The sequence below is a fragment of the Delphinapterus leucas genome, chromosome 14, assembly GCF_059928025.1.
Source record: "Delphinapterus leucas isolate spDelLeu-1000000601 "Yukka" chromosome 14, BTC_Dleu_Yukka2, whole genome shotgun sequence".
Lineage (NCBI taxonomy): Eukaryota > Metazoa > Chordata > Mammalia > Artiodactyla > Monodontidae > Delphinapterus > Delphinapterus leucas.
In genome coordinates this window covers 88830431-88857091 of record NC_143142.1, presented here as the reverse complement: position 1 = coordinate 88857091, position 26661 = coordinate 88830431, and the positions used below count along the sequence as shown (strand labels likewise).

Here is a 26661-nt window from a genome sequence, read left to right as displayed (position 1 = left end):
GCCAGACGAGGGATCCAGGTGGCGCCTTATTAGGGCGGGGCCCCCGCAGGGTCAGCGGCTCCTTCCCCCCGTCCCGTCTCCCGGCCAACAGGGTCTGCATGGTGTCGCAACTATGGATAGGAGACAGAAGGCCACGAGCCAGGACTGACCGCTGCTGGACCGCAGCCCCCGATGAATGAATTTACAGCTTCAGGTGAACGTCCAGCAGCTCTGAGGCTCCCACATGAGCTCACCACGGGTGTCCGGTGTCTGTGGACATTCCAGAGCATTCCGTAGCACCCGGTTAATATTTAACAGCCCGTGTTTGTCACAGGCTGTGGAGTGGCCCCCGGGGGCTCTGAACATCACCCTTGAGATTTTCTGGAGACAAGCAGGAGCTCCACGTAGGACAGGTGTGCACGGACGCACACGCAGCACACACTGACACACGTGCACACGCACGCGCTCTCCAGACTTGCTCTGGAATTCGGTAGTTGGTTGGGAAGATCTTATTTCCTGGCGGCAGCAGGAGTTTCATGCGTCAGGCTCCCAATTTTTATCGTTTTCATCTGTGATGTGGTTCCAAGCACCCGTGGATGTGCTCATGGTCAAAGTGGTTCTTTCCTATTAAAATAATCGAGCTTTCATACTGACCCACAGGTGTCTGGCCCATATGGACCAGATAAGTGTCTGACGGGCGTGCACAGAGGAGGGGAGTCGGTCTCAGGCCTGCGGCTGAACCCGAGTGGCCGTGGTGAGCAGAGAACTAGAGGAAGCGTCACGTTTGCTGAGAGACCCACCCATCCACTCGCTGCCCTCCTGGCCGGCTGTGCCCCTCTCGAGGCCAGTGCAGAGCCTTTCCTGCTCTAAGGCCGCCACACAGAGAACCTGCCAGGAGCCGCCCAGCGCCTGATGCTCCTTTCAAGGTGGGTCCTGCTCCCGTGGCTTAATTCTGCAGAAACAAGATGCCTCTGCTGTTTGAACTGAAGAGCTTTTTTCCTGTGTGGACACATGAGCATCTCTACATACACAGAGTTCAGTTAGCGGGAACCAAGACCAGCTTGCCGGGTCCACCCAACTTCTCCCTGCTGGGGAGCATGAGTCCAGTCTTTTGCCAATTTAACGAACCTCCTAAGAAACCTGTACTCTGTGCTAGACTTGACCTACATTTTTAAAACAGGAAACGTAAAAATAAAATCAGAGACTGATGAAGAAACAAATTCTGCCTCTTAGCATTCCATTTTGTGACATTTAATATAAGAATATGTAAATGAGTCTTCGGCTAAGACTGTCTCTTGTGTGGCCAAGGCATATTCCTCCCAGCCCCCAGGCTGGCACATGGCCTGGCCGGGGTCAGACGATTTGAAAATGACAATTTCAAATCCCACGGGACTCACACTGGGGCCCGGCTCTGACGGCTGGTAGGATGCAGCGGACTGTGGGAGTAACTTTGCCTTTTTAAAAACATGCCATTTCAGTGAAAATGGGAATATTTAAGGTCTAACCCGGAAAATAAACATCTATTATTGAAAACATGAAGTTCATTTTAAGAGAAGTAATTTAAATACTTCACATATTCCACTGCATGGGTTTTCTGCCCCTGACACGTTCTACTTATCTGTCAAAATAATATTTATAAAATTACCTGTCATATTTTCTCCAAAGAAGATATACAGACGGCCAACAAACACGTGAAAGAATGCTCAACATCACTAATCATTAGAGAAATGCAAATCAAAACTACAATGAGGTATCATCTCACAGCAGTCAGAATGGCCATCCTCAAAAAATCTAGAAACAGTAAATGCTGGAGAGGGTGTGGAGAAAAGGGAACCCTCTTGCACTGCTGGTGGGAATGGGAATTGGTACAGCCACTATGGAGAACAGTAGGAAGCTTCCTTAAAAAACTACAAATAGAATTACCATATGACCCAGCAATCCCACTACTGGGCATATACCCTGAGAAAACCATAATTCAAAGAGTCATGTACCAAAATGTTCATTGCAGCTCTACTTACAACAGCCAGGACATGGAAGCAACCTAAGTGCCCATCATCGGATGAATGGATAAAGAAGATGTGGCACATATATACAATGGAATATTACTCAGCCATAAAAAGAAACGAAATTGAGCTATTTGTAATGAGGTGGATAGACCTAGAGTCTGTCATACAGAGTGAAGTAAGTCAGAAAGAGAAAGACAAGTACCGTATGCTAACACATATATACGGAATTTAAGAAAAAAAAAGTCATGAAGAACCTAGGGGTAAGACAGGAATAAAGACACAGACCTACTAGAGAACAGACTTGAGGATATGGGGAGGGGGAGGGGTAAGCTGTGACAATGCGAGAGAGTGGCATGGACATATATACACTACCAAACGTAAAAGAGATAGCTAGTGGGAAGCAGCCGCATAGCACAGGGAGATCAGCTCGGTGCTTTGTGACCACCTGGAGGGGTGGGATAGGGAGGGTGGGAGGGAGGGAGACGCAAGAGGGAGGGGATATGGGAACATATGTATATGTATAACTGATTCACTTTGTTATACAGCAGAAACTAACACACCATTGTAAAGCAATTATACTCCAATAAAGATGTTAAAAAAAAAAAAAGTAGATAGAGAAGCAAAAAAGAAACACCCTTCATCCCATCACCTAAAATAAATCAGTATTTTGAACGCACACACACACACACAAATAAAATAAAATAAAATTACCTGTCATAACAATGACCTCTCTTTGCTTCAACCTAAACTAAACAAAATGTGCTATTCCACTTTCAAGGTGTAAGACCTGGTGAGTTTCCTACACATAAAAATGTTTGTTTTTAGCTGCTCTGCTCACCTTCGCACTTGCACGGCAGGATGACGGGCAGAGGGAATGACTGACGCCAAATTTACTCGGTGCTCAAATTACCACAGCGCAAGCCCACAGTGGCAGGAGCGTCGTACAAAGGACCAGTTAATTGAGGGAAATTACTTTCCACTAAGTTTTGAGATGGGACAAACATACACTGAGCAAGAGATCCTTGCGCACAGCGCAGCAGGCAATTTAAAGGGAAATCACGCATTTAACCCAGATGTAAACTGTGCATCTTTACACAACACCCAGAGGGACTCTGCAGGAAGGAGAGAATCCAGCACTCAAGCTGCCTCCACTTCTTTCAACCCCAACTTTCCCAGTACTGGATTAACTTAAGAGGCTGCGTCGTGTGAGCTTTCGGTCTCCAAAACCACAGGAGAGCTTTCCCCAAGGGGCGCCGCCGGCCCGGGAGGGAGGACGGGTCCAGGGCATGCGGTGAGCTCACAGTAGACCAGACCTCAGGCAGGCAGGGCCAAGGCTGTGCTCCCGAGCCCTCCTTCCCCTGGACGGCCTCTCTGAACTCACTGGAAACACTGCACGACGGACAGGGGCAGTGGCCACCCCCCAGGCATACGGGGTGGGCAGAGGGCCTGGCCCTTGGTGTTTATCACCAGCGCCCAAAGGGCGGCCTCGGGCAGAGCCCGGACGAGGGCTGACGGAGGCGCTGTGTGGGCCGAGGGTGCTGCCTGCCAGACACCCACATGCCCACGCGACGGTCACCGGCCTGCCGTCGGGCCAGCCCTGCCCTGGCTCCAGCTGCTGCTGAGGGGACGGCCACCGCCGCCAGCCACGGCACGATCATGAGTCCCCCTGGGCGGGGCCCGGCCCACAGCAGGGCCGAGCTGGCCACCTGTGCTGGCCAGAGCCCAGCGTCCCGTGCAGGAGAAGGAGACTGGAAGCCCGGCTCGGCGAGGCCACGCCGCCCCACCCTCGAGTGTGCAGACGGGGTGCTCGCGGCTCCCCAGCTGCGTGCGGGGCAGGGGCAGCACTCAGGGAGCCAGCACACCCCAAATCCAGAGCGCCCCCCCGGAGACAGAGCAGTCTGCAAAGCACAGCAGGAAGGGGTGCCCAGGAGGACCTGGACACGGGGTCGCTGCCAGGAGCCACCCACCTGCGAGCCGGGCGTAGACACTGGGCCCCAGAGCTCGGGCCGGCGTGCCCTCCGTGGCTCTCGTCCTCCTTCTGCCCACGGAGGGCAGGCCGCGCAGCGGGCGCACCTCCCTACGTCCCTGTGCTGGGCGGTGCCCCAGGAGGACGACGCCCAGAAGACCCTCCCTGGGGAGAGCTTGGCCCGAAGGCGAAGGATAGGGTTCTGCACGGGGCAGCAGGCTGGGGGCTGCCAGTGGGAGGGAGACCCGGTCCCGAAGCAAACGGGGCGGGGATCTCCCACCGGGCCAGCCCCCAGCCGAGGGTACTGGGCATCTGTGACTCAGCCGCCCATGGTGCGGCCCCCAGGAGACCATGGAGCCCCCAGTCAGAGGGGAGGGCCGGCCAGGGCCACGGATTTTCCTATTTTGTCATTTTTATCAAAGACAGTGGTTTCTCACCATTATCTCCGTTACACCGTCTGGCACCTCCCCCCCCACCTGCACCACGTGTGAATGTTCTGACAGCTGCGATGGGGCCGCAGTGCCGACGCATAGCTCTGAACTGAAACGGTCCGGCACATGGCTCTGCCCTCAAAAGACATCAGGAAAACACCCTGGGATAATGCAGAAAGCACAGCAGAATTATGGAAAGTCATCAGAGATTCTGTGCCCGAGGTGACTTTTATTCTAGAATTCCCGCAGCCTGGAACACAGAAGCCAAAGCCCTTGAATTAGATTTTTGGAGGCTGACGATGTTGTTTATTGCTCTGAAAAGGTTTCCACTGCTGAGCTACTCGCGGACTTTATCCCCCAGTGACTGTATCGGCTGCAGGAAAACTTGAACTGCGCTGTCCTCAGTTCTGCTGCCCAATGAAACTCTAAAACAGGTGTTTAAAAACCAATGTGCCGTACCTGAGATCGAGTGTCTGTGCCGTGTGTCAGCAGACAGCAACAAAATCCCAGCTATCCTTCCTATTATTATCACTGGCAACTTCACTGCATTCTCGTGCTGACACGGTGCGACTCCACTGGACACCCTAACCGAGACCACGCAGGGACAGGACACCCTAACCGAGACCACGCAGGCACAGGCACCTCTTTGCTTTGGGGGAACAGAAATGGCAAACCCCCGCTCGGTGCCCTGAGCTTCCGCAGAGCCCACTGTGTCGTGGGAACAATGGCAGCGGCTCCCGCGACACAGGTGTGTCTACAAAGAGTGAGACCGTCCAGGCCTGTGTGCGCGGCCGGCCCAGAGGGAAACGGCCACCTGCCCGGACGCTGCTGGAAGAGCAGAGGGCAGCTGTCCGCTGCCCAGCTGCCCCATAAAAGATTAATCCGCCCCACGGGCAGGTCAGCGGCGTTTGGCTGCCGGACGACCGGGGTCCGGGCTAGGGTCAGACCTGCGTCCGAGCACTGTCTCAGCTCCTGGGGTAGGGGGTGGGGTCTGGGCTGGAGCAGGGCTGCTGCTATAGGGCAGTTCTGACCCTCAGCTCCTCACTGGGCCCAAGGAATTTCTTCCATTAGCATCTATTTCTCTGGCTTTTGTGAAAACCTTGGCTTCCAGGTTAACGATCCTGTCTCAATCCAGTTTCCATAAGAAAGAATGGAGCAAAGCTTTGGGTAAAACAGAACATGCTGTGGACACCAGACAAAAGAAAGCACTGCTGTGTGTCCGCAGCATTCAGACACCCCCAGGAAGCCTGTTTCTTGAAAGGCTGATGCTTCTGGACCCAGGGGTGCGGGGTGCTACAGGAAATGAAAAGTGATAACAGCCGACCGGCTGATTGTAACGATCTGGAAAGAATGACTGGTTCCTGGCGTGTTCCTTCCTCAGTGTCAGCTCGAACGTCTTACATAATAGAAAAATACCTGTCCTGGCCTACGGGGGCAAACGTGAGCCTCAAAGCCGACCACCCTAAAGAGAGGCCACTGCACCACGCAGGGCACCAGGCCGGGGCCGGGACCCCCCTCGGGCCAGCCCGGCCTCCCGGTCCCCACTGCCTGGGCCAGGGTGGTCCCCGCATCCCCCCGCCAGTCACCCGGCCTGACAGGGGTTACACTGGTCACTCATAACTGACAGGAACACAAATTACAAACCTAAAATGCTGTTCAGGAATTGACAGGCCTCCGCCGAGTCTCACGTTTCTGCGACCTATTAATTATTCACACAGGCCTGGCCTCCTGTGTGACGGGCTAGATGCTATCGAGCAGGTTATTTTGGTAACTGGGTAAACAGAGCTTCATCCTTTGACCCCTGGGTCAGAGATCGTGACGACCCCCAGCTCACTCCCCCAGCCCCCACGGGGCGGCAGGAACCGGGGACCTTCCTGGAAGGGACCTCTGCTCTCGGGACAGGGGACCAGGGATGCAGCGCAGCGGGCAGGGAAGAGTGACGGCCAGGCCTGGTCAACAGCCCAGGAGGGTAGGAGGGAGTCGGGGACACAGCAGGAAAGAAAAGCAGAAAAACGAAGTGAACGGAAACGGCCTCCTGGAGCTGCAGCTTTCTCTTCGGAGGCAGAGGGAACACAGGAACCCAGGGACCCCTTTGGGGACGCGTACTCTGAGTTATCGGCAAAAACACTGGAAAGGCAAACTCCACGCAGCCCGACGGCTCTCTGCTCTCCCTCCCCAGGGAGAAGGCGGGGGACTCTCCCTCCTCAGCCCAGACCCACTGACGGCAACGGCAGGGAACCAGCTGCGGCTGCCGGCCGGGCGCTGGGCGCGGACGCGGGGCGGGGTGCCAGCAGGACGGGCTGGGAGACTGGACTGGAGGGAGGGCCCCCAGACGCACCCAGAACACCTGGCCCCCGGGGCGAAGGGGCCCCGCACTCATCCCACCGGAGAGTCGCTGTGAGCCCTGCAGCTCAGGAGACACAGAACAACGGTGTGAAGCACCCGCTCTGACTGCTCCGGGTCAGTCTGTCCTGCTGGCACCACTGGAAAAGGCCTTTGCATCCCCGTCGGAAGCTCTCGGGGCTCCTGCATCTTAAACCAGGGAGCGGCCCATGGATTTACACACACAAGCGGGGCGCTGGTGGCAGAAGGTCTGGACCGATGACAAGAGGGGCCCTGGGCGCTGGGAGCCAGGACACTCCACCCTGCCCCCAGCTGGACGTCTCCCGCCCGGGCGGATTCTACGTGTGTCTGAATCCTTTGGCAGTAGGGGAAAAGGTACAATTTTAAAGTTCAGGGAAACCCACACTCCCTTCCTCCCTGGTCCCATCATTACAAAGTCAGCAGAGGCCAGCGCAGACCTGGGGCCCCTGGTGCTCGCTGTGGCCACATCACACGCACACCCGCCGGTGGAGCCGGGGACCTCGAGGAGGACGGCCCGCACCTGCCCAGCTCCAGCCCGCGGGCGAGGGGAGCCAGCACCCGATAGGGCCGTCACAGCAGCCTCGGGGGTCCAGACGCGCCCGCCGGGCACACCCACCAGGGCCGTCAAGGACTCTGGAGAGTCTGGGTGGTGGACGGTCTGGAACGCTCACTCCCGGCACCAGCCCCTGAACGATGCTGGGCAAGCCCCGTACACATCTGTGTCCCCAAATGAAAACGGGGACAAGACCACGTGAACGCAAGGTCCTTTCCTCATCTGAAATTGCAGCCTGATTCTGCCCGGAAAGAAGGTTCTGCATTTCGTCGCGTCTCCTAGACTCAGAGGAGGGGCCGCGGAGGTGGAGGCAGCTCCCCCTGCGTCTTGGATGCTCGGGAAATGCAGGAGTCCTCCCTGGGCCTGGCAGGGCCTCTGTCCTACACAAGGCCACTGCCCCTGACTTCACGACAAGCTTGGGGATGCAGAAGCAGGTCGATGAGCTGGCTGTCCTAGAAGGGCAGCAAAAGCCCCGGGTGCTGGCCTCCTCTGAGCTCCATGTGACGGCGGCTCCGAGGGACGGCCTGGATGCCCCGGAACCAAAACCCGGCTTCCCTCTGACCAGCTGACCGCAGAACGGCCAGTGGGAGTGGCTGTCTCCCCAACATGTGGATCAGCCTGTGGCCGAGCTCCGGGGAGCCGCTGGTGTCGGAGGATGTGCTAAAATAACTCACAGCGCAGAATAAAACTCTGTGGTTACTGGGCTTTCACGGCAACTGAGAGAGCTTTCTGTTTTCATCTGTTTTACAATTATGTGCAAATTCTATTTTTATCCAGTTTGTGCTCCACTAACTGAAAAAGAAAACAAACCCCAAAGCCCCTCTTTTTACCAGCTCACCTCACCTTGCACACAGACTCCCTCTACTGCAGACAGATCAGAGAACTCTCCAGTCCTAACCCTCTTGCAGGAGGAATGCTGATAGAGGCTGACATTTCTGTTGGGCCTGGTTTCCTCTCGCGGTTCAGCTGTGCGCCAGGGGGAGGGGCCTTCATTCTGCTTAAACCCAGAAGCAGCCTCTCCCATCCTGCCATCACTGAACTCGAAATAATTATGGAGGATTCACTCTTAAGGTATTTCCAATGCGGTTTCAAGTTTCGGAATTCCTCCACAAGTCTCAGTCCTCTCCATCTCGTCTACACTGAGAGATCAACACCGCCCTGTGCCCAAGACACCTGCCCGGTGGGAACGGGAGCACGGCGCTGGGACCCTGCAGGGGGTGGGCTCCTTGGGCTCCCAGAAGAGGCGGGGCACGCCCTTGTCCCCAGGGCCACAGCCACCAGGCCAAGGACAGGGATGGCCCTCGCTCAGGGCCTCAGCCCCGCGCTTTGCATGTCACGACAGGAGTGTCCACGTGGCACGAGGCTCCCTGCCCTCCAGGGCCAGCGCCCCTCGCCAATGTAATTGACAAGAAACGGGGGCTTTGGGCCATTATTTCTCTGCTGCTTTATTTCCATTTCTCCTTATTGAACAGCCTACTTCCTCACCTTTGTAATGTCTTTTCCATTCAGCAGCAACGTACTTTCTTCCAGTGGAAACCGTAGCAGGAAGGGACTTAAACACCGTTTATGGACTTGGCTAAGCGCAGGCATTATCCGACCTGCCTCCGCCCGGGAGGGGACCTGAAAGGGCCGCTGGGCACTGCTGAGCCCGCTCTGCGTTTCCCAAGTCAAGCGGCCAACCAATACCAAGTGGGTATTAACCGGCGTCGAGCGCACAGCCTCCGACGTCGCCCCAACGTCACCCCGCACACTCCAGGCCCTGACTGACGCGTCGGCGGACCGGCACTTGTCTCTGCACCCTCCTGCCCTCGCAAGCTTTATTTTTATTTATCTAAATGGAATCAAATACAAACACGGGGTGCCCTGCTGCTTCCCCTTCCGGCTTGCACCATTCCCTAAATGACAGGGTTGGGGAGCGAACTAGAAGGCAGGGGCATAGCTAGACGGGGGAGAACCGTCTCTGTCAGCGCCGTACGGCTGCAGTTCCGGGGCAGGAGGGCAAGCTCACGTCCAAGGGGACGGTCACAGGTCACGTCACAGGGGTCTGGTGGGAGACGTCCAAGGGGACGGTCACAGGTCACGTCACAGGGGTCCGGTGGGAGACGTCCAAGGGGACGGTCACAGCTCACGTCACAGGGGTCCGGTGGGAGACGTCCAAGGGGACGGTCACAGCTCACGTCACAGGGGTCCGGTGGGAGACGTCCAAGGGGACGGTCACAGCTCACGTCACAGGGGTCCGGTGGGAGACGTCCAAGGGGACGGTCACAGGTCACGTCACAGGGGTCCGGTGGGAGACGTCCAAGGGGACGGTCACAGCTCACGTCACAGGGGTCCGGTGGGAGACGTCCAAGGGGACGGTCACAGCTCACGTCACAGGGGTCCGGTGGGAGACGTCCAAGGGGACGGTCACAGGTCACGTCACAGGGGTCCGGTGGGAGACGTCCAAGGGGACGGTCACAGCTCACGTCACAGGGGTCCGGTGGGAGACGTCCAAGGGGACGGTCACAGCTCACGTCACAGGGGTCCGGTGGGAGACGTCCAAGGGGACGGTCACAGGTCACGTCACAGGGGTCCGGTGGGAGACGTCCAAGGGGACGGTCACAGCTCACGTCACAGGGGTCCGGTGGGAGACGTCCAAGGGGACGGTCACAGGTCACGTCACAGGGGTCCGGTGGGAGACGTCCAAGGGGACGGTCACAGGTCACGTCACAGGGGTCCGGTGGGAGACGTCCAAGGGGACGGTCACAGCTCACGTCACAGGGGTCCGGTGGGAGACGTCCAAGGGGACGGTCACAGCTCACGTCACAGGGGTCCGGTGGGAGACGTCCAAGGGGACGGTCACAGGTCACGTCACAGGGGTCCGGTGGGAGACGTCCAAGGGGACGGTCACAGCTCACGTCACAGGGGTCCGGTGGGAGACGTCCAAGGGGACGGTCACAGGTCACGTCACAGGGGTCCGGTGGGAGACGTCCAAGGGGACGGTCACAGCTCACGTCACAGGGGTCCGGTGGGAGACGTCCAAGGGGACGGTCACAGCTCACGTCACAGGGGTCCGGTGGGAGACGTCCAAGGGGACGGTCACAGCTCACGTCACAGGGGTCTGGTGGGAGACGTCCAAGGGGACGGTCACAGCTCACGTCACAGGGGTCTGGTGGGAGACGCTGGGCTGATAAGGAGACACGTGTGACCAAATGCCACCGCCTGCAGGACGGCCTGTCCGCGAGCTCACCTCCACCTCCTGGGCTGGAGGGGAGCGACAGGTTTGGGATGGCAGGCGCGGCCTGGACACCAGCTCTGAACACGTTGACTCTGACACCAAGTACACCCATCTCCCCCGGGGTGTGTGAGGCTGGGGAGTGGCACCCGGAGCCACACCGACAGAGCCCCGCCGGCTCCCCGTGAGGCCGGAGCAGCCCCTCCCCGATGCTGCCCTGGCCCCGACACCCCACGGCAGGTCCCCACTCCTCCTGTCCCCAGCTGAGAAGAAAAGTGGCGGGTCCCAGCTGGCACTCCAGTGCTGGGGCTGGTGAGCAGACCCAGGGCCCAGTGGGGCGCGTGGGCCAGAGAATCGCATCTCTAAGGGACCCTGGGGAGGTTTACTTTGGGAACCACTGCCTCAAAGGGTCCAAGGCTTCAGAGAGGAAAGGATGGAGTCTTTAAAAGTAGCCCCTGAAAACCCCAAACCAGAGGCAGCTGCCGTGCAGATGGACTTCGCTTTGGACAAATCTTAACGTGGCCCCAGGAGACCTTGGTCGAGGCTCTGTTGACGGCCGTGGGGAGACGTGCTACAAGGATGGTGGCCACATTCGGGGAAGCAGCCCCAGGAGGTGGGTGGCCACGGCCAACGCAGGAGGGGAACAGCGGCTGCGGGCAGAGCAGGGCTGCACGCTCTTCCCATCTGTCCCCATCTGTGATCTGGGGGATGGGGTTAATTCTGAGCAGAGGGCTGGGCAGAGGTGGGCTCCATTCCTCTCGGGGCTGGAGAGGGCAGAGGGCCCCTGGATTCGATTCTCTGACTCTCCCCAGAGCAGGGGCGCCAGGAGGAGTCCTCTGCCCGTCTGTGTGTGGCGTGCACGGCACCCAGCGTGCAGTGTACGCTGTGGAACGTCTGCAGCAGGAACGATGGACAAAATGCAGCTGGACTAGAAATCGCGGGCGCGCTTCTCAGCAGAAGCGTCAGTCCTTGGTTTTAATAACCCTGAACACTTATTTCTACAGATTTGTTAAAGAAAAGGTCCTCAAAAATAAAGCACTTTTATTTCAAAGGTATATTTCTTTTCTTTTAAATTTTCCTATTCCAGGACACCTTAAAACGAAATAGCACCAAGGTCAAGTCTACTAAGAGGTCTAGACAGCAGCCCCCAGGCCACACTGCCCACTGGCCACCATCCAGGCAGCGAGATGGACCCTCAAGGTGGCCCAGGGCATCTTCTTGGACACACTGTCTCCCCTTGGCTTCTCTCTTCCCTCTTTCCCGTCTGTTCTGAGTGGAACATGACTGCTCAGGGACACATGGGGATAAAGGGCATTGTCCACCGGGACACAGCAATAGCCGGGCTGTACCGAGGTCCCCTCAGTTACCCACTAGGAGACACAAGCAAACGCTACAGCCGTCCTGCCTCCCCGTTGAATAAAGGCTTGCTGGCAACACCGTCCAGGGGAGTCCTCCCAACCCTGCCGGGCTGGTCACGCCCCCACAATCTTCAGGGTATCGCCTGCTCCCCCAAAGCAGTTCCACCGAAGAGGAGCCTCAGGTGTAACGAGTACAGCTGGTCTATGAGCTCCAGAGGCAAGCAGAGCTTGGTACCTTTATACCACTGTATATTGTACCATTGTACCACTCTATGTATTGAGGAGAAAACTGGGGCTTGACTGTGTATAAGATATTTAGCTATACTGGTTGGGAGATAAGAATATTTTTTTAAAAAGACAGAAAATGAAAGGCGCTGTTAGCTGTTACCGCAAAGTGGCCTTTGGATTAAACCAGCCCCAGCTGCTGCCCCTGCAGCAGGGACAGGACTTGGAGTCAGAGCAGAGTGGATACCTGCACGCTGGGGTGTCCTCCGGCCAACGCCTTCACGGCCCCCCGGCTCCCCTCCGTCTCGTAATGAGCTCTGTGGTGGGACTTGGGCTGCACCTCGATCCTCAGCTCGTACGGTCCTGAGTGTGACGGCAGCTGCCAGTCGAGGGCAGGGAGAGACGGGCTGAAATGGAACACAGAGCATTAAACATTCATGCCGCGGCTTCCCACAGACCACAGACCCACCTAAGACCCTGGGGCCCTGAGAAGCAGCTCATCCTGCCGGGCTTGTATCTGAAATTTCCATCGATAAGGATAACGGCCTGACACAGCCAACGGCAACCAGATCGTGATGGACGCCCAGAGCCTTGTCAGGCCTTCATGATGAGCTTCTGAATAAGATGGAAACATTTTCCCACACGACCTTAAAATATTTTCCTTCCTTCACGATATGCCTATAAATTATTTAACCTCCCTAATAAGATAGGCTCCAGAATTAAAGACCTTTTCAGAATCACAGTTCTATCAGCCTGGCCTCAGAACTGGGCGGCCTGGTTCCCATCCCCTCTGTCCCACGCGCACTGGCTGCGGGCAGGAGTGAACCGTCGGGGGTGCCACCGGGCCCCTGATAAAATGGCGGGGTTGTGGCAATCTCGCCCAGCCCCCTACATCCCGTGCTCCGTGCACGACACCTGGGCAGCCGCCCACCCAGGGCGCGAGTGAGCTGCAGACAAAGATCCACAGAACCAAGGGAGAGGCCCTGGGGCCCAAGGCAGATTTGCAAGGTGGGTTTGTCACTTGGAGGCTGAAGAGGGGAGGTGGAGTGAGCCGGGCCCTGCCTGAGGGGTCCACGAGGCCCACGACAACCTCAGATCTCTGGGGCACTGACAGCCTCCCTGTACAGATGGGAGATGGAGGCCATTTGCCACCTGAAACCAGGTCCACGTGAGGCCAAAGGTCCTGCTCTCCCTACAGAACATGCTTCAGGGTCCTGCCCTGTAAAAAGACAAAAGGCTGACCCCCAAAAGCCACAGTTCACAGGCAGAGGTCGCCAGGCCCTCACAGGAGCTGGGGTCTGGTCCACCCACTGCCCTTCTACAACGAGAGCCCAGTGAGGGGGGTGGCGGCTCTTGGTCCCCACGGTGACAGCCCCTCCCCCTCCCCTCTCGGATGCAGAACCTGACCCAACAGAGATGCTGCTCGTCAGACCTCAGAGGTGTCTGGAAGCCAACCCCGGGCCGGCCAGGAGGGCTGCAGAGCGGGAGCAGTGTGAGGACCCCCTGCCCCCGCAGAGGTGGACGGGAGGCGCCCAGGTCTCGCCCTCCACACACAGTGCTGAAGGTGCCCTCGCTCCCAGAGTCTCCACCGTCTGGGCGCCACTGTCCCCTCGCCCCGCTCCGCCTGTCACTGATGCGTCCGTTTCCGTGCATGCAGCAGAGACACCGTGCGTGCCGGCGGCTTGTTTGGGACAGGTGGCTGGGAAGGGTGGGTTTTGTTTAGAGGCCCAGACACACAGACGCAGTGCTCGTGGCGTCTCAGCCTGGAAGGAGTCGGTCCCCTGCTTCCCCGAAACGTCCCCCAGCTTCTCCGCCTCATCTCAGACTATGAATCAGGGTGATTTTTAAAACACAAAACAATAGATAGAATAAAGGTACTTTTTGAAAGGAGAAAAAGCCCAGAAATCAGCTTGAATTGGAATCAAACATGTAATTTCTAAAACACGTGCAAAATACTCCTGGAAAGGACAGTATATTTCGGGGCATTCGTGGTTTTCCAGTGACGGTAGAAACGGAATCATCTCGCCACGCACGTCAGTTGCTGAATCCGCTTTGCGGGCACCCTGTCCACCCTCGGGCTCTGCAGCCCCGCCCGCCGGGCTCCTCTGAGAGCACACGGCGCTGCTGAGAGCCTGGCGGGACGCAGGCCGCGCACACCACATCCCACTATACAGTCTTCACTGGGTCCCAGGGACACCGCCAGCCCCGATGCCACCCGGGCGGACGGGCCTCCCAGTGGGCCTGAGCTCGACCTTCGAGCAGCAAATCAAAGGCTCGAACGTGAGAAGAGGCTGCATCTGTGTCGACGCAGCGAGAAATGTAAAATCCTAACTGGAATCCGCCGCAGATACAGTGAAATGGGCGTGTCCAACAGTCAGACGCCAGTGGAGGTGGGGAAGACCAGCGCCCCCCAGGGGCCAGGACCTCCGTGCAGGCACGGAGGCCGCTTTGGAGTGTGTCCCTCAGCCCCCGTGTCCACCCTGCTGGGCCCTAAAATCACCGTCCGCATGGGAGGCCTTCCAACCCTGGGAAGCCCCTCCTCCAGACTACGTGTCGGATTCCAGGACCAACTTGCACTTGAAAACCCTCTATTCAACGGCCAACCTAAACCCAGATTTCTTCAGGAAGCGAGACCGCAGGCGGGTGGGATGCTCATCGCCCACCCGCCGGGCCCCCGTCTGCTGTCTACATTTTGATTCCATGTCAACAAGATGCCCCCCGCCCCCCGGTTCTCACTAAGTACAGCCTCGGAAAACTCAAGACGATGTGACCAAGAAGAATGGGGCGGACATGTGTGTGCGCGGAGATTCCGAGATGCCCAGACAAGGGAAACGCCCAAGTCACGGGCTGAGCGCAGGAGCCCCCCGCCCCACCCCCAATGCCAGGTGGCTTCTGAGAAACGCTAAACAGAATCGAATGGGAGTTTTCCTGGTGGGCGAAGCTCCGTGATGCGTTTAGCAGTCTCCCGGGCTGTGGTGCTCAGAAGCACTTTCTTGACGTGTTATCAGCAACACATGCGGCCACACCGCCAGGACGAAGGACAAGTGAGCCACGGGCTTCGAGCGCGAGGCCGGCCCTCGGTAACTAGCATCTTACGGGAGCTGCCCCGACCCCCAGACAAACTGCCCAGCTCAGCACACCCCGCCCGGAGGGAGCAGACCACGTCTCCGTTTAGAATATCCAACGCACTAATCTGTTCTGTTATCTTATACATACTGTTGATCTAAGTGAAAACACCGTCCTCTGCTATAAACAGAAAAGAAACAAACGAAAAACAAAATAAAAGTTAGGTTCATCTGACCCCCAGGAAATTAAAAAACGAGAGTGTGCGACGGAAAGAGAAGCAAAGGAAGGATGGAAAGTGCAATCCCTCGCCGTCTGCGCAGGGCAAGCATCTTCTGAGCCGCTCTGCACTTGAACACCACAGAGGAATAGATCTGGGGAAATGACTGGCTCCTGAGTCACGGACAAAGCCAGCAATACAGCGTGAGCACAGTTTCGAGTCAGAATGGTCCACAAAATAAATATTGCAATACAGACAATTTAAAGTCAGAATGGTCCACAAAATAAATACTGCAATACAGACAATTTAAAGTCAGAATGGTCCACAAAATAAATATTGCAATACAGACAATTTAAAGTCAGAATGGTCCACAAAATAAATATTGCAATACAGACAATTTAAAGTCAGAATGGTCCACAAAATAAATATTGCAATACAGACAATTTAAAGTCAGAATGGTCCACAAAATAAATATTGCAATACAGACAATTTAAAGTCAGAATGGTCCACAAAATAAATATTGCAATACAGACAATTTAAAGTCAGAATGGTCCACAAAATAAATATTGCAATACAGACAATTTAAAGTTAGAATGGTCCACAAAATAAATACTGTAATACAGACAATTTAAATTATTGTTTGGGGTTGGAAATTTTCAGCATGAGTTTGGCAACTCCACAAAAAATGTAAATGTATCTCTGATTCAGAGAAAAGGCCTAAGACTGGAAGGAATGTTCCAAGACGCAGCGGCCCCGGCTGCGAGGACGGTGATTCATGGCTGCGCTGTCCCAGCCCAACCCCCTCACGGGCCCTGCAGCCGAGCGTCATTCCTGGGGGTCACCAATGACCCGGAGAGGAGCCGCCACGGGGACCACATCAGGAGAGTTCTCTCATGGCCTCAGCCCAGGGCTGCTGAATAACTTCAAACTCACCTCCAACTTAATTGGATTTTTTAAAAAGCCACACTCAATGCAGCCAAGACAACACGCGGTTAAATTCGAATCTAAGATCCCGCTGATCTGTACAAACAGAAGCTACTTTACATTCTCTCCACACACACACGTATGTATCTCATAATCAACCAGAGAAACTACCTCCACAGCTGGGCGTATATCTGTAAGTATTTTTACACAAAAGGGATAGATCTTAACAAAATAAAATACATAGTGTGATACCCTGGCTTTTTTAACGTAAAGATCACATGTTGAGCATTTTAGCACATTGTTCAAAAATGGTTTGATCTCAGCGTCACATCTTGTCCTGTAGATGACTGATCACTGCTCTGTGGGTGGACCTGTGGGTTGCTCCCAATTTGTTGCTCTTATCAGTACCAGAGGTGTGAACATCCAGCGTGAGATCCTGGTGGCCTTTCTGGTCATTTCCTCAGCACAGATCCACAGCCTCCGTCAAAGAGCATGAACACTTGGGGCTCCTGACACCTCCCGGGGGTCAGGTCCCCTGCACGGCCTCGCCAACACAGGGCCCGATGGATTTAATCTTTGCCAAACCACACAGGGAAGGGTGCTCTGAGGCTGCATCTTCCTGTAACACGCACCCATCACGTGGTAACAATAAACTGAAACACTCTGAACCCCCAGTGGTAACATCTCTGAAAGTCTCCAGGCCTCTCAAACGTCCCCTGACCTCTTACACGCATTTGACTAATGGCAACGTGGGACTCCAGGCCCCCCACACCCCAACTCTGGCTCCTTCGGGGTCTCCAAAGGCCACTCCGGGATGATGGCCACTGTCCTTAATATCAACTTGTCATTGCTGGGGACACTGGCTGAAGGGGACCCAGATCTCTGCAACTCTCTGTGAGTCTTGCAAATAGAAGGTTTTTCTAAATGGCTGTTGTGCACTTGGTACGTAAGGACCTGAATCACGTTCCTTTTGCTCCTGTTTAAAGAAGAGGCTGGAGGCCGCGTCTCACGCCCCCACCCCCCCATCCACCGAGGAGTGACGCTGGTGCCGCGTCGGCGCTGAGTGCCTGCGGTTTCCACCCGTTACCACTGGCACCATCACCCCGCCCCCAGGGCCGAGGGGTGGACCAGGCCCACGGTCTCCCAGAGCCACCAGGAGCCCCACTGTGAGTAGGTGTTAAGCGGCCTGGCTTGGCCTGGCCTCCAGGCTGGGGACGCCGGCTCGTGTGACACAAGGAAGGGAGTCACGCGACCTCCATCGGGGAGCCCCCTGGGCCCCAATCTGAATCCCCTGCTCCTGGAGCTGCTGCCACCATCCACTTCCCACCAGAAAGCCTTTCGTGTCCTATTGAATGTCTGTGCTTCCTTCACGCGGGAAAAGGGTGAAGGATCTTTTCTGACGCTTAGTTCACGGCCTGGAGCCTGAGCCCACCTCCCCACGGGCATGCAGAGCCCGAGACGAACCCGAACTTCTCTCAGCCCGTGTCTCCCGCCCCCATCCAGGCCCTGCCCCAGCTGCCCGGGGCCCCTTCTCCCTGCCCGGCCACTGTGGTCACCTGCTCGGGGCTTCCCTGGGTACCCGCGAGTCCGGGGCAGTCTTTCCAGCACACAAAGGATTTCACAGACAGCCTCCCGCGCTTCAGCAAAAGCTGTGCCGCCCCGGAGCAGGCGTTTATGAGACCGCAGCCCTGAGCTCGGCACCACCGACCGCCTGCACACGCCTCGATACCAACCAAACCCGCCCCTGAGCAGGACCCAGGGACACCAGCCGACCCGCCAGTCTCCGCGGGTGCAGCCTGCCAATGACATGTTTCTCCAGCACAGGAGACCCGGCTTGGAGCGCGGCTGACCGCGGGGACACAGACGGACGGAGGCCATTCGCACTGATTCGAAACCAAGGTCATCGCAGGGCTCAGGGCTCCGGAGAGCCTCACTCAGTCCCCACCACCCCTCTGTGCTCCTGATGGCCAGCGGGGCGGGGCTCGGGCCGGACCTGCTCACCCCAGGCCTCTCCATTTAAGCCGCTTCATCGGCCACTGCTACCACCACAGAGACGCCAGAACCCGCCTCTGAGGGAACGGCACGCACCACTTCGCCAAGACTCGGAGCCAGACCCCAGCAAGGCCCCGATTCTGCAGCAATTCAAGGAAAAACCGCGAACGCCAGGGACAGAGTGCGTCAGGCGCCCCGGACTGGGGCCTGCCGACCCCCCGCAGCTGAGTGCGGGAAACAGAGATTTCTGCACCTGAGCCGGTTGGGAGGCCCGGAGTTGGAATCCGACCACCTCGGAGAAAGTACGTCAGGGGAGTCTGGACACTTGCTCGGTGATACCAAGGGATTCTCTTAAATCACATATCAGTGTCGGGTACGGTATCTACCGGTGTCATGATTCGTTTCTAAAACTGAGCCCCCATCTCTGAAAGACACGCTGAATATCGATGGGTAAGACTTCACGAGGTCTGGGATTTACCACCAAGTAACAGGTGTGGGTGTTGAGGTGAGGCAAGAGGACCACAGGTAATGAGTCAGTTAGGTGTGGGCGTGGCGGCCCACGACTAGTCTCTGACTCGTGTACAGGTTGGTTTTCTGTGATACAGAGCGAAACAGCAAAGCTGAGAAACAGGCACTCAAGTTACCACAGTGATGTTCCAGGGCCGGGAGCTGTCAGGGATTCACTTCCCTCTGTTTATCGGCATTGAAAAGTCTCCACAGTGAAGGATGTGAACTGTAAACTCCCCAAATCGTCTACTTTCTCACCTTCCTGTTCTTGCCCTGGTGAGCTCGGTGACTGAGTCAGAGGCAGCGACTTCCCTAAACTGGCCGCACTCGAGCCTGGAGCCCTTCTGGAACCTTCTCCCGGAAAAAAGGCCTTGTCCACTCAACGTCAGAGAACCACCGTGCACTGGACATCCCACCGCAAGGTGCCGCATACGAGAGCCTCAGCAAAGCCCCTGTGCTGTGGAGTTCTCCTTCCGTGTAGACACCCGGGAAGGGTGGCTGCTCTTTGGTTCAGATGGTTTGGGTAGAATCCTTTCAATTCTGAATTTTCTGAGACCTAAGGCTCACATGGACTTATCACTTAGAAGAAAACTGTAAAAGCTTTCAGGACTCTTCTGTTTCTAAAAGAGCTGAAGCTACAAACTCGGAACTTGGCAGGACTGAAGTCCGCCCGAATGAGAGAGAACCAGAGCAGAAGGGGAAGGACATCACCCCAACTTTAAAGTAACACGTCTTCCCGGGGTCGGGAGCCCATGGCCGCCTAACTTACTAGCTTTGTTTTGTCTTTTCCCCTCTAATTTTAAAAAAGGTTATCAGCTCAGTTCTCGGCTGTTTAATCAAGCAGGGTCTCCGGGCCGCCAAAGGCTCCCGCGGGCCAAGGCTTGGCCGGGACCACACACCTCGCCCCAAGGTCCACCCAGCTCCCCCCGGGGCACCCGAGAGGCATGGGTGAGAAAGCTCCTCCCATGCCAGAAAGGTCAGCCTTCCTGGAGGGCGCCCTGGAGAAGCCGACCTCTCCGCTGATGACCCCCCAGAGGTTCGCGGGCCGTGGGTGGCGTCCTCACCCACCCACCCACCCTCCCAGGGAACAGCCCTCGGGGAGGGGCTGGCTGTGATCCACGAAAGGCCAAAGTCCTTTGGGGCTGGCCTCGCACGTCTGATGGGTCTGGAAGGGATGGGACTGGGGGGCGGGCCTCAGACAGGAACTCACGCCCGGGGGTCTCGGGTGGTCACCCCCAGCTGTTGGGACCGGCTTCCTCTGCACTGTCACTCAGATGGCGCTGAGGGGACTCGGGGACAGGACTGGCCACGAGGAGGACGGTGGCCTGGAGGAGATGCCCTGACCACTCCTGGAGGCTGGAAAAGTGCTTTTACGGAGACGTTGGTGGGTGAACAGGGGGCCGAGGGATAGAGCCGGGCAGTACGATGCAAGGAGGCGGGTGAGGCGAGAGGAGGGAGCCCCACGTCGGGTGCTGTAGGCAGGGCCCCCGTACCTCGAGATTCTGCGGCCAGTGACCTGTCCTGAGGCCCAGGATCCCCCCCCCCCAAGAGGCCCTGTCTGGGTCACACCAGTGCCAGATGCCTCCTTGCTGCCACCTCGGCCCTGACTTGTTCCCGACTGGTCCCCAACTTGTCCCCATGCCCCAGGGACTTGTGGGGGGGCACGGACGGGGTGTAGTGCCTGGTGCATGCTCGGGAGGTGGGCAGCCCAGGAAGGGCCACCTGTTCGTTCTCCACACTCTCGGAGGCTCTGCCAGGCCCAGGTCTGCTCAGAAATCCAATTCAAACTCAGTCATGGACCTGGAACTTTCAGAACAAGAACAGCAAGGCCACTGTAGAGAGATTCTTTTTTTTCCTTAATGATCAATTCAGGAATTTCATAAGAATTCGTTGCTTTTAGTGGCTCCACCGAACAGGGTGTGGAGAAATCCAAGGGGCTAAGACTTCCTTCCAGCTTTCTGGAAAACTGCCGTCATCCTTACACTGCACCACTCATCCCCACGCCGCCCCCCCCAAAACAGGCCAGTTTCACGTAAGCCTCTCAGGCCCTGCCGTCCAGACTTGCATCCCGACAGTTCCCACCGCCCTGCACCTGCACGGGGGGAGCCAGGCAGCCTCCAGGACCCCCAGGCAGACTGGACCTGGACCCTCTCCCGGGCAGACAGCCACCTGGGGTCTCCTCCTCGGCTCGCAAGAGGGCAGCATCGCTGCGGGGCCCTCCTCCTATAGAGCCGGCCCTCTGTTCTCCAGGAAAACAAGCCCTCCAACTCCTAAAACCTCTCCCGAGAGAAGACACGTCTAAGAACACCAGATGCTCCTACAACTCAATGTGGGGGCAGCCCAGTGGGACACAAAGAGCTCTTGTCCAGAAATCCAGCTGAGGTGGAAAATAAGCTACTTTGGAGGAATTTCTCAAACTACTGGGGCAGCTTCTCCTGACCCAAGACTAGACAACTGCATTTGCACCCAGATCCTCCGTCCCCGGGGACCAGAACTATCTAGACAAGGGAGGACGCCGCCTTTCCCTCACGTCCACTATTGGAGTGGAACAAAGGGCACAGGGAGGGCCCATGCCTTGGATGGGTGGATGGATGTCTGGGTGGATGGGTGGATGGATGTCTGGGTGGATGGGTGGATAGATGGGTGGATGGAAAGAAGGGTGGGTGGGTGGATGGAAAGAAGGGTGGGTGGGTGGGTGGAGGAATGTTTACTTGGTGAGGACCCCCGTGGGAAGCTGAGCTCTAGGTGGTCCCTCTGCTTCTCCACTGACCCTCATGTTTGTTACAGGGGGCTGATGCTAGCGAGTTTGTGACTGTTACTGGACCCCAAATGCCTTTTCAGATGCCGCTAGAGCCTGCTGCTAACCAGTCATTACAGAGCTTGAGAAAGCTCAGATGATACCTGCCATACTGCTTATAAAAACCGAGAAACAGAATCGCCGAGCTAGTGTAGGATGGGGCATAAATAAGCCATGAAACTGACACTCGGATTTGATTTCTACCCAGAGATGCCAGGACCGTCAGGGGGCAGCTCCCAGAGTTCACCCTTAATCTGTTTTAATAGGGGACCCACAGGAAAACCTGGACAGTCATGAAATAGTAACCATTCCATTTCCAAACTCTAAGTTTAAAACAGACTTCAGGGGCTCAGGACGTAATAAATAAGCTTCTCAGATCATCTACAGGAATGTACCTGCATCAGGCACGTTGCTCCCTGAGGACTAGAGAAGCTCACGGCCCCAGCGAGGGTCTCGCTGAAACAGAGCTCAGCCTGTGGTCAGGCCAGAGGAGACCCCGTGCCCGACAGGCACAGCCCGCTGGGCGTTGCGCCCGTTGCCGTGCTCTCTGGACACCAAGAGCAAGTGACCGCAGCACCCCGGACTCCGCCTCCCCCCACCCCCTGTAACATCCGACTTGAAATAAAACAGTGGGACGCCAGTACCACCTACAGGTGCATGTCCAGCCCCGAGACGTGCCCCCGCAGTGGGGGACTCACGGCCATCACTGGATCCTCCCAGCCTCGAGCCCTGCAGTGACCACACTCGTCCCGCACCCCCAGACTCGGCAACTGGAGCCTTGCAGCCTTTTGTCTTTCGTTTTGTGTCTAGCAATTTCCAAGTGCCTCAGTTTCCCCATCTGTAAAGTGAGACCCATCCACGCCTCCCGTGAGCTCGCTGGCCCCGAGCCCAGGTCCCCGGGGAGGGATGCTGAGGCCACAGTGCACGCACGTCCCGACAGCCCTGCAGAGCTCTGGGCTCAGGGGAAACAGGCATCATCACGGTGTGACTGCCCTGCAGGTGGCTACGCCCACCTGTGGGAAGTGACTCTCGGAAGAGAATCAGGCGTTCCCAGGGGCCCCGGGGCTTCCAAGACTTGAGCAGAACAGTCAGATCCTGGAAACAGCCCGCTTAAATCTACATGAAGCCTGAGCAGGGAGAGGACAGAACCGTCCACCTCAACAAGCCTGTAAAACAACGTGGCCGGAGTGACAAAGGCACCGTCGCTGAGAGCACTGGAACGCAGCGCGTAATTAATGCACCGCTTCCGTGCTCCAGTCGTGAGGGCTTTCGCAGCCAGTGCCTGTTGGGCGCTCAGAGCACAGACGAACCTGGACGGGAAACCTCAGAGGGAAAAACAACATGTGGGCTGCTTTCTTTACCGAAAACCAGCTAGCTCAGTGCTGTGGGTCAAGCCCCAGCTTCCAGAAGGTATTTTATTTTATTATTTTATTTTTTTGCGGTATACGGGCCTCTCGCTGTTGTGGTCTCTCCCGTTGCTCCGGACGCGCAGGCTCAGCGGCCATGGCTCATGGGCCCAGCCGCTCCGCGGCATGTGGGATCTTCCCGGACTGGGGCACGAACCCGTGTCCCCTGCATCGGCAGGCGGACTCTCAACCACTGCGCCACCAGGGAAGCCCCAGAAGGTATTTTAGAAGCATTTATTTAAAAAGCAAAGCCCATCATGACATATAAATACAATTTTGCTCATTAATTTTCACGGAAGGCCGAGTTTTAAAGCTGCCCCACGATTACATTTCAGTCTCCGGCAGGACTGTCCCCTTGTTTCCCCGGAGGCCCAGCCCAGGTGTGCTGCAGGTGCCCGGGGTCCCCGACGAGCACCCCACACTCTCCTCGGAGGAAAATGTCTGAGCAGAAAGCAATTCTGTTGTGTCTGTGGTCACTCGTGCGTGTCGTCACTGGACACTTGCTCCTGGTCGAGTCTCCTCACGGTTTGGAAAATCTCAAGATTGGAGACCCGGGAAGGGGCCCCGGGATAGGAGACCCCTGAGCGCAGCAGCCCCGCCTTCACACGCACATGGGTGGACGGCCCGGTGGGAGCAGGACCAGGCCAGGAGCTGACCGGTTTCGTAGCCGAAACTCTGCGGACATTCGGATTATCTACAAAATCAGCCAACATGGCAGATCTCAATGGCTAGACTTAAACATCTGTGTGTAAAGCCACAAAGATTCAAATTATTTTATCCTCTCCAGGAACGCAAAAGTACTTGAGATCCTCTTTCTCCTTTTCATGGCTAAAAATAGACATTCATAGAACAACATCAAAAAGAGAAATCAGGGCTTCCCTGGTGGCGCAGTGGTTGAGAGTCCGCCTGCCGATGCAGGGGACACGGGTTCGTGCCCCGGTCTGGGAGGATCCCACATGCCGCGGAGTGGCTGGGCCTGTGAGCCACGGCCGCTGAGTCTGCGCGTCCGGAGCCTCTGCTCCGCAGCGGGGCGGGCCACAGCAGTGAGAGGCCCGCGTACCGCAAAAAAAAAAAAAAGAGAAATCAGGGCCTACATCCTCCACGGACACCTCAGGGGAAGGGCCCTAAAGGTGGAGCAGAAGCCTCTCCCTCTGCCACAAATCCACAGGTCACAGCTGAATCTGCAAGGCTAATTTTTCCAGTTGGAAGTCAGTACACAGAGCACCTTTTCTGGCATCAGCTATGAATTCTGGGAAACCAGAAAGAGCCTGCCCCGCGGGGATGAGGGTTTGGGCCTCTGAGACCACATAGTCCTGCGGCAAGAAAGCACAACTGCAGAAACACACAGCCCGGGTCCTGCACTCAGACTCCGAATTCACCTGCAGGAGCCTCTGCAGGCCTGTGGCCAAGGTCAGCCTCTGGCCTCATGAGGACCTCTGTCTGCGGGGCTCCCACCCTCCCCGAGTGCCACCAGCATCCTGGGAGCAGGACGCAGACGTCAGAGAAAGGTCCCAGGCTCCCCGACGCCCCCCGATTAGAGGGAAAACTCGTCAGGGCTACGGGGAGCAGGGGCCCAGCCAGGGGCGCCTCTGGGGTGAGCTAATCACGGCGTGAGTCCAGCTCTACCTCTTATTAGTGGGGCCTGAACACGTGACCCTGGCGCTGGGTCTTGTAAGCAAGTGCTCAGGGGGACCGTGCAGAGACCTCCCCGCAAACTGTCTTCTTTTTAAAGCTCGCTATCAGTGAGCTTCCTTTTTTTTTTTGGTAATCTTTCAAAAATTTTTGTTAACTTTCCGGCCGTGCCGCATATGGGATCTTAGCTCCCCAACCAAGAATTGAACCTGAGCCCCCTGCAGTGGAGGCGCAGAGTCTTAACCGCTGGACCACCAGGGGAGTCCCCAGTGAGCTTCCTTTTGTGATCTTCAGATGATGGGGCTGAGGATCCTTTGCCAGGTCAGAAAAGAGAAAATAACCCAGAAGTGACTGACTGGTCCAAAAGCCCTAGTGGGCTGGCCCGATGGAGACCACCGAGTGCAGACGGGCCGGGGCCAGGGGTGCCCCAGCGGAACGACGTGTAGTTGGATTTGTTACCAGCCTCCAGCTTCATTTAATCTTATTCCAAATTAGGATACACTCTGAAATATTCAAACAACTTATAAAATGCAGTCAGAGTCAGCAGTAGTTTCATCGGACTTTTGGAAACTAACAGTTAGACACAGCATAAAGGTTATGGATGTTATTAAAATCATTGATCGGACCCAACAACCTAAAAGAAACCCCGTCTGAAATACTGATTTGGACACGCAGCCCCTCGGGTCACTGAACCCAGTAGCCCCAAGTAACCCTGTTCATCGCGTGCCCTCGCCCCTGAAGAAAGTCTACTCTTTAAGTACTCAATCACAAAAGCAAAGTCTGTCTACAGGAATTTAATTCAACACGTGTGCTGTTGAGGTCACAAAAGACTCACCTTAAAATGCTCCGCATTCCCAAAACTAGTTTCCTTTTAAGTATTATACATTCCTCGTGTAACTTTGCCCCTTTAAAGGCAAATCCAGAGGTTATGCCGGGCACAGACAGAGACATTAAGGCCTCAAAAGTTGGGGCTTTCCCCGAGCCTATTCTAAAGGAAACACAAGTTCACTGGACACACACAGCGAGGACCCTGGATATGGACCCTCGCCCAGGGCAGACGCTCAAGTACGTTCGCTTGAACCAACGGACGTTTAAACTTTAGCTCCTTTGGGACAATACAACGTCCTCTGAAAGCCACCACGGAGAAACAATCCACCGGGAGCGGGAATCGGCCGGTCACCTCCACCCTCACTGCCACGGCCGGTCGTGGGAGCCGTGTGGCACCGTCCTTGGCGGAATCGCTTTCTCGTCCGCAGAAAGAAGCGAGGTGGGAAGACCGTCCCCTTCCTGAAGAGGCTCATGGCCTGTCGGACGTGAGCACGGGGGACGCCTAAAAGTAGCCGCCTGCGTTTCCCAAAAGCTTTAAGAGCAGAAGCGTCATATTCTCTGAGGCCCTAAAATAAGTCTAAACTCTTAGTTAAAACCCATGAACTTCTATCCAACACCGTTGTTGGTTTCACAAACCTTCTGTGGGAAGAATTTAGCATCATTGCGTGGCCCCGTGGGCCCTTCAGAAGGCTCTGCACACAGGGCGAGCCGCTCATGCTGCGCAGACAAGAAGACCCCAAAAGGGCAGTGAGCCTACGGCCCCCAAATTCCTTGGGAAGAGAATAACGCTGCACACTTCTCATTAAAAAGGTCCTTTCACTGGCAAGACAGAAGTAGAAGTGCCCAGAGGTGCTGCACCACAGGCTGGGAAGTGGATCTGTCCCGATAAGCCGTCCACCCCAGACGTCGGAGCCTGGCAGCACTGGGCACCCCGGCTGGGCAGCCCGAGACCCCGTGGGCAGGAAGTCTGGCCACCTTCCCGGCAGGTGAGTGCCTCGACCTCTCTCTTCTCCCGTGGCCTCCAGCCGCCCACCCCACCCCCACCCCCTGCACCAGCTGACAGGATCACACGGAAACACATCGCCAGGGACCAGGAAACATATTTTGATGTGGAACCAAAACAGAGGGAAAAGTTGACTTCAGACCCTCGGGGGGAAGTGTGGTGCCTTCACAGTATTTGTTGGCGTGAACTCACA

General features: G+C 56.5%; 1 protein-coding gene across 4 annotated transcripts in view; it reads right to left on the bottom strand.

Moving 5' to 3' along the window:
* Positions 1–26661, bottom strand: part of NFATC1 (nuclear factor of activated T cells 1) — a 104472-nt gene that overhangs the window by 60535 nt on the left and 17276 nt on the right. For all 4 annotated transcript variants that reach the window (XM_089895356.1, XM_022559970.3, XM_022559972.3 and 1 more), the window contains one exon: positions 12344–12503. In XM_089895356.1, coding sequence (XP_089751482.1) covers positions 12344–12503 — 160 coding nt within the window. The remainder of the gene's footprint in view (positions 1–12343; positions 12504–26661) is intronic.